This window comes from Hyaena hyaena, unplaced genomic scaffold (genome assembly GCF_003009895.1).
Source record: "Hyaena hyaena isolate Hyena2069 unplaced genomic scaffold, ASM300989v1 scaffold_21, whole genome shotgun sequence".
NCBI lineage: Eukaryota > Metazoa > Chordata > Mammalia > Carnivora > Hyaenidae > Hyaena > Hyaena hyaena.
The window spans coordinates 4,390,701-4,400,292 of NW_024080653.1; the positions used below are offsets into that span (position 1 = coordinate 4,390,701).

The 9,592-nt window shown below is 55.5% G+C and overlaps 1 protein-coding gene across 3 annotated transcripts in view; it reads left to right on the forward strand.

The window, feature by feature from the left end:
- Positions 1-9,592, forward strand: part of RNF213 (ring finger protein 213) — a 108,981-nt gene that overhangs the window by 41,105 nt on the left and 58,284 nt on the right. For all 3 annotated transcript variants that reach the window (XM_039226182.1, XM_039226180.1, XM_039226181.1), the window contains 5 exons: positions 1,902-1,991; positions 3,186-3,308; positions 4,795-4,975; positions 6,459-6,632; positions 7,231-7,380. In XM_039226182.1, coding sequence (XP_039082113.1) covers positions 1,902-1,991; positions 3,186-3,308; positions 4,795-4,975; positions 6,459-6,632; positions 7,231-7,380 — 718 coding nt within the window. The remainder of the gene's footprint in view (positions 1-1,901; positions 1,992-3,185; positions 3,309-4,794; positions 4,976-6,458; positions 6,633-7,230; positions 7,381-9,592) is intronic.

Here is a 9,592-nt window from a genome sequence, read left to right on the forward strand (position 1 = left end):
AAGGACAGACGGAGCACTTCTGGAGAGGTTTGTGTGAGCACGCCACAGAGGTATTTGGAAGCCAGGCTTCTCTCTCACCGTGGAGAAAGGGGATGCGGCGTAGGGCCGGGGGCCGCTGTTGGTGTGAGCTCATGACCTGGAAGGCTGGGACGGCTCCCGGCTCCCTCCACCGAAAGGCCTAGAAATAGTGCCGGCCGGGCCCGTGAGCGCCGTGAGCGTCCCTGGGCATGGCTTTACCATCCCCACTAAGAGGAACCTGGGCTTTGGGAAGTCCAGCCTGAAACACCTGTGGTAGACGCAGGGCTCACGGCGGGCTGGTGTCCTCCATCGGCCCCTGGGACGAAAACGGACAGCGTCGATGGTTTACTTCCTGGCGCTCTGGGGACCCCAGCTTCTGAGCTGTGGCAGCTGTACTGTGGCCGAGTGAGGCACGGACTTAAGGGGAACGTGCGGTGAGCCTACGTGGGAAATCCGCTGCATCTTTGCAATAGTTCTGTAAGGCTCAAGTCCTTCCACGCTTTTGTTTTTTGTTTTTTGGGGTTTTTTTTTACTGATTTATCATACTAGGAGAGAGGGAGAGAGACTGCGTGAACAGGGGAGGGTCAGAGAGAGAGGAAGTCACAGACTGAAACAGGCTCCAGGCTCTGAGCTGGCAGTCAGCACAGAGCCCGACGTGGGGCTCGAACCCACGAACCGCGAGATCGTGACCTAAGCGAAAGTCGGACGCTCAACCGACTAAGCCACCCAGGTGCCCCGCCTCCACGTTTTTAAAAAAGGAAACAAAAGGTCATCTGAAGGGACCACTGGCCGAATCTGGGACAATTTGTTTACCCAGATGAGTAATGCCGGGACCGGATGGCAGTTCCTTAATACTTGAAATATGTTTTCAGACACAAAAGGAGGAGGGAAGAGAAAGGAAAGTTCCAATGGATGTGGAGGAAACGGTCGTGATCGAAACCTTCGCCTGTAACACGGCAGTGGTGATGGACTCCGTCAGGAGTTATCTATGAGTGCTGAACTCAGTGGGTACGAGTGTTAGGAAGCAGGGTACCCAGGTTATAAGTGGATACAAACAGAGAAGAGCACGGTGGAGAAATCTAGCAGACCTGACGGACTCAGGGTCTTGTGATCTCCCTGTGCGAGGCTCTGATCTGACAAAGCACTGTCTCGGAGATGCCAGGCCAGCCACGGGGGGTGATTGTCCGTCCTGCCTGCCGTACAGAAAATATGTTTTCAATACGGCTCAACTGAATAGTATTCCCGCCAAAAAAATAAGTCAGAATCTGCACGTCCTCACGGGAGAATTATGAGTCAAGTCGGATCAAAAGACAGACTACAGACAGAAGAATGGAGCCCCGGCCCCCGTCAGAGGACAGGACCCCACCAGCACGAACTGCCTTGAATATGACGCTTGCACCTTGATTATGCGGCAGAAGGGCCACAGTATTAGGAGAGTCCCTCCCAGGCACGTAGGGGGCCACGTGGATGGAGCCGGTACCTTCTCTCCCCCTGGTTCTGCAGAGAAAACGCTTCACGAAAGAGACAGAAGAAAAGCTTTCAGTCCTACCTGGGGAACCCAACGGAAGGAACGTGGGTTTCTTCGGGCCATTCCTGCAACTTTTGTTTTAGGTTCAGAGTTTTGTTGAGATGAGACCAGAGAGAAATACTTTCAGAATAGAGAGCAGTGCCTGGTCTTCCCGCCGAAGCCCTTCCTTTTCAAAGACGGGGACAGGGATGGGTGTCCCTGCCCTGCCACCGACGCTGATCACCCGTGACGGAGACGTGGCCAGAACCCGGGTGTCCGGCGCTGTGGATCTGCCAGAACGGTCTTTCCTTTTTCATGGGATTCATTGTGACGCTTCGTCGCCACGGGGCTGTCACTGACATGAGGGCTTTTGCAGGTCTGGAGGCGGCTGGTGGAAATAAACTTCCCCGCGGAGTACGGCTGGAAGGAGTCATTGATGGGGGACCTGGAAGGAAGAATCAAACAGGTACCAGAAGTCGGGACCTTCTTTTCAGGGCAGGTTGATGAAACCGTATCATTCGTAACATCCTGTAGATGCGGAATGGTGCGTTTGATGGGTGGCCCTAGCGGCCACAGGGCGTGGAGTAAACGTGACCTTGCATTTTTAAAAAAATTTTTTAATGTTTATTTATCTGTGAGAGAGAGAGCGCGCGCATGTACCAGCAGGGGAGGGGCAGAGTGAGAGAGAGAGAGGGAGACACAGAATCAGAAACAGGCTCCAGGTTCTGAGCTGTGAGCACAGAGCCTGATGCAGGGATTGAACTCATGAGCCACCAGGTCATGACCTGAGCCAAAGTCGGACACTCAACTGACTGAGCCCCCCCAGGCGCCCCTGACCTTGCAGTTTTGATCCAGCCTTAATAGTTTGACCAAAGGTGATGTTCCAGCGAGGAGTAAGGGAACGACCTTGCCGCCAGGGAAACCCTGGGTTCAGGGAGTAAACCCCCTGCACGTGCAGTAGCTCCTAATGGGACAGATTCCTTACCAGCCCCAGTGACAGATGGGGAAACAAAACTGTCTTCATTTCTTTTTCTTTCTTTCTTTCCTTCCTTCTTTTGTTCTTTCTTTCTTTCCTTCTCTATTTTTCTTTCTTTCTCTCTTTCCTTCTTTCCTTCTTTTCTTTGTTTCTTTCCTTTTTTCTTCTTTCTTTCTTTCTTCCTTTTTTTTTTATTTTAGAGAGAGAGACAGAATGCAAGCAGGGGAGAGGGGAAGGGGGAGAGGGAGAGAGAGTCTCAAGCAAGCTTCACGCTTAGCTCTGAGCCCCGCATGGAGCTCGATTCCACGACCCTGGGATCATGACCTGAGCTGAAATCAAGAGTCGGACGCTCAACCGACTGAGCCCCCAGGCGCCCCCCTGATATGAGAGTTTTATGTGTAACCGTCAGATGGATCTTTTTAAGAAAGTGGAAGCAAGGGGGAAACGCTTATTGTTTGAAGTTTCCCTGTTTTCGCGAGCTGCCAGGCCAGGTGCTTTTTCTGCAGTGTGGGAAGAGAGACTCTGCGCTGTAGCCTTGTTTTGTCTAACGGCTGCAGTGAGAGGGGCCGGGGGACGTGGTTGGGGTGGGTGGGGAGTGAAGGACGCGGGACCTGATACGTCCCGGGGACAGTGGGGGTCGAGAGAGCTCATCCTGCCCGCGTCACGCTGTCCTGTGTGTTGCAGGAGAAGCCTCTCGTCCAGATCTCTGCCTTCTGCAGCACCCAGTGGGATGCCATGGGCTTAGAGGACAGCGTGTCGAAATGCTTCGAGAAGTGTGTCATCGAGGCAGTGAGCACAGCCTGCCAGGTGAGCCGCCTCCCGCGGGGGAGATGGGTTCAGGTTCACGGCCGTCCTCCGACATCAGCAGCTCGGGGCCGTTCAGTGCCCACTGTTCTGAGCCCTGCTGCCAGCGCAGACATGGCACCGGGAACCCCCTTCTAGCCTAGAGGGAGGGTCCTGGGATTCAGTACCCTTGACCCTGAGGTGCCACTCGGGCTCCTGCTGCTGCAGGCAGTGCACCGCTCATGGGTGGCCCTGAATCAGGCAGTCCGGCGCCACTCCTGTACGTCCTCATCATTGCTGCTGGATTGTTTTTTGGGGTTTTTTTGGTAAGTTTATTTATTTATTTAGAGAGAGAGAGAGCAGGGGAGCGGCAGAGAGAAGAGAGAATCCCAAGCAGGCTCCGTGCGGTCACCACAGATCCCAATGTGGGGCTCGAACGCACAAACCGTGCGATCATGCCCTGAGCCAAAGCTAAAAGCCGGATGCCTAACCGACCGAGATGGCCGTGCGCCCTGGCCGCTACTGGCCGGTTTTACCGCCTGCTCACGGCTGCTCCGCGAGTGTGCGGAGACTCCGAAGGCCGGCAGAACGTTTGTGGAAAAGGAGAGGAGTTTGCAAAGATTCAACTCATTTGGGGTTTTTCCTGCAAAGTGGGAAGAGATTCTGCCCCACGTTGCCCTTAGGGTGAGCCTCCCACTCTGCGTGTGGGGGAGCCCTAGCGTTTCCTGTACATAAAATCGCATCGTGTGCAGATAGACGTGGTTTTACTTCTTCCTTTCCAGCCCGGATGCCTTTTATATCTTGTTCTCGCTTCATTGGTCTGATTAGAGCCCCACCCCCCACCTCTCCGTGCCAACATCTCAGGGCGGGGGCGGGGGGATGCTCTCAGTCTCACGCCCGTGAGTGTGTCGATAGCTGTGGCCTTTTCACAGATGCCTTTCGTCAGGTTGAGGACCTTCCTTCTATTCCTCCCTTGTTGAGAGTTCGTATCATGGAATGGCATCGGATGCCTGAAAGTTTTCCTTGTCTACTGAGACGACCGCGTGATTTTTTTTTGTCTGGAAATGATGTCTCATGTTAGCAAATGTTCTATGTTACGGGGCGCCTGGGGGGCTCGGTCGGCTGAGTGTCCAACCTCCGCTCAAGTCACGATCTCACAGTTTGTGAGTTCGAGCCCCGCATCCTCTCCTCTCTGCCTCTGTCTCTCATTCAAAATAAATAAACCAACTTTTAAAAAGCCCGGATTTTTGAGCACTTGTTTCCATGTCTCTGCCACTCGTCAGGTGAGGACACAGCCTGCAGGAAACAGAGATGCCCCAAGAAAAGTGAAGTATTTTATTCTCTTGCCTTTTTTTTTTTTTTTTTTTTTTGAGGCTTTGCGAAACTAATCACAGAGGGTTTCTGGGATGTTATTGAACGAGCGATTTGTTTACATTATTCCAAGGGAATCCAAACAAAGAAAGAAACAACAAAAACCCCTCCTGTGTTCTCTTTGCTCATTGTCCTGCAGTCTCAGACCAGTATCCTTGAGAAGATCTCGCATCACGACCTGCAGAAATTTGGCAGCCTCGTGTCGGCTGTGATCACCAAGTCCTGGCCAAGGAGCAAAGGGCAAGCCGTGGATGACCTGGACGACGTTTTAAAGCACCTGCTCACGTGGCCGGACGTCAAGCATCTCTTCAAGTTGTACGGTATGTCCGTGGCGGGTACTGGATGCTTCTGCTCCCGTCTGCTTGTGTCTTTCTGACCCGCGGGCTGGGGGACAGAGCATTGGACCTGATGCTCAGGGTGGGCTGATGGACCAAGGAAGCAGACGCGAGAGAGGACCCCAGGGGGCCTCAGGGTATCTCCCTGAACGCCCACCGTGCCCCAGCCTCAGCGCCCACGTAGGACACTTGAAACAGATCCCCGTTCTTCAGATGAGGAAACTGAAGTGGGGGGTGGGGGGGTCTGTCATGGGACTTACCCAAGGTCTCAAAGATAAATACCAAGAACTAAAATTCATACCCAAGTGTGTCTGGCTCTAAAAACAACTCTGTGATTCTGAGATCAGTGTCAGTGTCCCAGCCAATACTGACGACTTTTAACGAGAAACTAAATACCGTCTCTTTCTCCTGTCCCCACCCCCATGCCCCGAGTGTTTTGTGACCAAAGAGGGGGAGGTATGTATCGCCCAAAAAAAATATCCTATTCAAGTGTATGTGTGAGTCATTAGATTCAGACGCAGGGGAAAGGCGCTGAATTTGGGACTAAAAATCCCAATAAGAGAATTCGGAGTCTGTGTTATGTTGGGTGACGGGAAGAGACTGGCGAGGAAGTGTTGCTGGGATAACACGGGGTCATTGACGCAGGATTTTTATGTTCCTTGTTGAAAGTTACTCACTCAGAAAGATTACATTTGTGTCTTTTAAAACTAATGGGCACTTTTAGGGGTGCCTGGGTGGCTCAGTTGCTTAAGCTCTGACTTCGGCTCAGGTCATGATCTCGCGGTTTGTGGGTTTGAGCCCTGCATCGAGCTCTGTGCTGACAGCTGGGAGCCTGGAGCTGCTTCAGACTCTGTCTCCCTCTCACTCTGTCCCTCCCCGGCTTGCTCTCCCTCAAAAATAAATACATACCTTTTAAAAAATAAAAAGAAGTTCTGCCCGCTCAATTGATCTTCAAATTCAGATTCACATTTTTGCAAGAGAGCCCACACGGGCGAACATCAGATCCTCACACTGATGTCTGTCCGTGAAACCCGCCCCTGAAAACGCCCTGGGTCACCTCGCTGGGTGCCCGCGTAGCCCTGGTGCAGCCCCCTGTTCTCTGCGCGGATTCTCAAGGTGCCCGCTTAAAGGAGATAGTCATTCAAGAAAGATCCTCAGCACTAGCTGAAGGGGGCACAGGGTTTAACAGCCAGAGAAGCGCGGCTCTTCTGGTCAAGTCCCGCGTGTCAGCAGCCCCCTCTATGAGCAGGGTCATTCGGGACACCTTCCAGGCAAAACAGAATCGAGCTGAGGGAGAGAAGCGCGTCTGGGGACGCAGGGTGACCTTTGCTTGTCGTGTGTGCAGGCGGGGGCCGAGCAGCAAGGAGGCCGTCGGGCGGCCCCGGGCTGCACGGACTCGGGCCGGCGGGGTGGGGGCATCAGACGCAGGCACCTGCTGTTTTAACTCCATTCCCCTCAACCTGCTCAGAGACCGATGAGAAGCTGTTAGCCAACATGACAGAGGATGGCAAGAAGCTGCTGGCCGTCGCCGACTCCGTGTTCACCAAGGTCACCGGGGACCTCCTGACGGGCGCCGTTCTGGTCGGGCAGCTGGAGCTCATCACGAAGCACAGCAGTCAGTTCCTTGACATCTGGCAGCTAAGTGAGTGTGGGAGCGCCATCCCGCCTTCCCGTTCGTGGGCCAGGAGTGCGTGGGTCCGTCCGTGTATTTTGTGGAGGGGGCGGCCCTCGACCACGACGAGTGTTTCTCCCCGTCAGTAAGTTGAGAGGACGGTTTCTGATCCTCCGGAAAACGGCAGGAACGTGATCAGTGAGCCAGTGGAGCGCCCTGCTTGTCTCCTCGAGGCTGGGCTCACGGGCCCGTGGACAGCGTGGCTGTGCACGTAGCAGCCACCTCGCCCCTCCCCGTGGCCGCGAACTCAGACCGTCCTCAAAGGGGGCGGCAGAGGGGCGCCTGGGGGACGCAGTCGGTTGAGCGTCCGACTTTAGCTCAAGTCACGATCTTTCGGTTCGTGGGTTCGAGCCCCGCGTCGGCTCTGTGCTGACGGCTTGGAGCCTGGAGCCCGCTTTGGATTCTGCCTCTCCCTGTCTCTTTACCCCTCCCCTGCTCGTGCTCTGTTTCTTTCTGTGTCAAAAAGAAATGTTAAAAGAATTTTTTTAAACAAAGGTTGCTGGCAGAGCTGGGCTGCCGCGGAAAAGGACACGCCTGCTCCTTCTATAGGATTCCTTCTGTTTTCCAGAGAGAAAGCGCCTTTCGCCCGAGGAGAAGAAGCACGACATGAAGGAAGTGCTGGACTGGAGGAAGGAGGAGCTGAAGTTTCTGAAGAAAGAGAAGAAGTGTGTCCACAGCCTCCTGAAGCTGTGCGGGGAGGTGAAGCACCTGGTGAAAGGTGACGCTCTGGAGGGCCCACGTGGACGCGAGGGAGGGTCCCTGGGGGAGTTGGGGGAGACCTGACGCGTGCAGCAGAGTCTACCTTGGACAGGAGGCGTTGCGCGATGTGTCCGTTTTTAACCGAGTCCCACGTGCCGCCTTGGTTGTTCTGCTGTGTATTCCTGTACCTCCGCACCACGCGCCCGAATACCCCTGTGGCCGCCCAGGCTGGTGTTAGCCGCTGCGGGAGATGGAGGCTGAGCCTGTGTTCCCGCCCGCACGCCCTGCACGCCCCTTCCAGTCTCCCTGTCTCCCAGTACGCCTGTTTCCATTCGGACGTTCGGGGTTCAGCCAGCACAACTATAGGTCCACCGGCTGCCACTGCGCCAGCCATCACCGCACCGTCCACCACTGCATCTGACCATCGTTACTCCGCGTGTCTTGCACGGGCTTTTCTCTCAAATTAAGATTCTCGTCTTGGCCTGCGCTTTGTTTTCAGTTCAGCCCCCGGCTCTACCCACTGTTTGAATCTCCTCGCAGGACAATCCGTTTGATCTTCTGGAAGGATTTCCCCCTCACTGGAGGGCGGGGGATACAGTCTTCTTCCTTCGCTGCTCTGGGGGTTTCCTTTGTGCTCCCCCCGGTCAGATCTGTTTCCTGGACCCCGTAACTCCTTGTCTCCTGCTGCTGTGTTTTAGTGGAATGAGTTCTCTGTCCCCTCCCTGTGCCCACCCCGATCTGTCATCTCTCCCCTCCCCCATGCCCACACTGATCTGTGATCTGTCTCCTGCCCACTGCTCACCCATCTGTGATCTTCCCTCCCGTCGCGCCCCCCAACCCAACCCTCCTGGAATCTTGCACATTGAGGGTATCTGCCCTCAGGCCAGAGTAACCATTGTGCCGGGTGCAGACTCACAGAGGGGAGACCCTGCGAGATCTTGGATGCTCGCTCCACAGTCCCTGTCGCTGTGGACAATCAGATGTGACTCTGACTCCTGGTCTGTCTCTCTCTCTCGAAGCTCTGGACGTCTTTTCGGCCCCACTCTTCGGAAATTTCGTAGTGCCGCGCCTACGTCGGGGTTGACTCCCCATCCATCGCACTGGGCATACTTAGATTTCCCTAATCTAGAAATCCACGTCCTTGACTCCTGGGAAATTCGAGTGCGCCGTCCCACTGGTACTTCTGCGCTCGCGGGAACACACCTCGTCGGGTCCCGGCCCTCCCGCGGCGGCCGCGTAGCTTCCGTGAATCTCCTCTTCTGTTTTCTGTCTCTGGTTTTTGCTCTGCTTTCTGAGAAATGCTGGCACCTTGACATCCAACCTTAACGTTTCTCATCTCAGTCGTCACACTGATTGACAAGAATTCCTTTTAGTTTTCTCTAACCAACGCTTTTTTGTGCTACACGCTCTCGCTCACAGTTACAGTGTCTTTCAGAGATTATTGTCATTTTCGGCTTAGAGGTTCAGCCCCGGGGTCTCCTGTTTCCTCCGAGTCGTCCTTATATAGATGTTTTTGTGTCTCTTGCGCATTAAAGCCGTGCCCTGCGTGTCTGGGAATTCTTCCGTCTGTACGAGGGGGCCTAGCAAGCCGACTGTAGCCCCTGACGGCGGTGCGGCTGGGCCTCTGGTGGGCACGTCAGGTCCTGTCCCAGGGGCTGGTCGGACCAGCGTAGGGGGCGCAGGCCCGGCTGCCGGGGTCCTGGGGGCGGAGAGACGGATGGGGCCGGAGCACCGTCTGCATCTGGTCCTATTTCGGGGTCGCGCTCCTGCCTCCTCTCCCCTGCTGCCCGTGGCGTGTGTCCCTCCTCTTACGGCTCCCCCATCATCTTCCCGAGGGAGGCCACGTGTCCGGCACACTGGGCTCTCCTAAGCACCTTCCCCGCCAGCAGCAGGCGATGGCAGGGGTGGGGAGGGCCGGGCGGCCTGCTGTCTAGGACGGGGCGGGCGTGAGGATCAGACTCTCCAGCTGGGCCTCCTCACTTCTCCCTTCCTCCAGCGACCCTGCGACTGGTGTGTTTGCCGCTAGCCTCCCTGCTGTGGGCTGGCGGTCCACACCTTGGGGCCCAACTCGGCCTTGACCGTGGCTCCAGGGCTGCTTTTCAATCCTCCTCCCTCCCCAGACTGATCCTTTCCGCTCTTCCGGTCTAGTTGGTCTGTGACTTTTCCAAGACCTGTCTGTTGTGGCACTGCAGGGGGGGGGGAGTGTGTGGGGCTGCGGGGGGAGGGAGGGG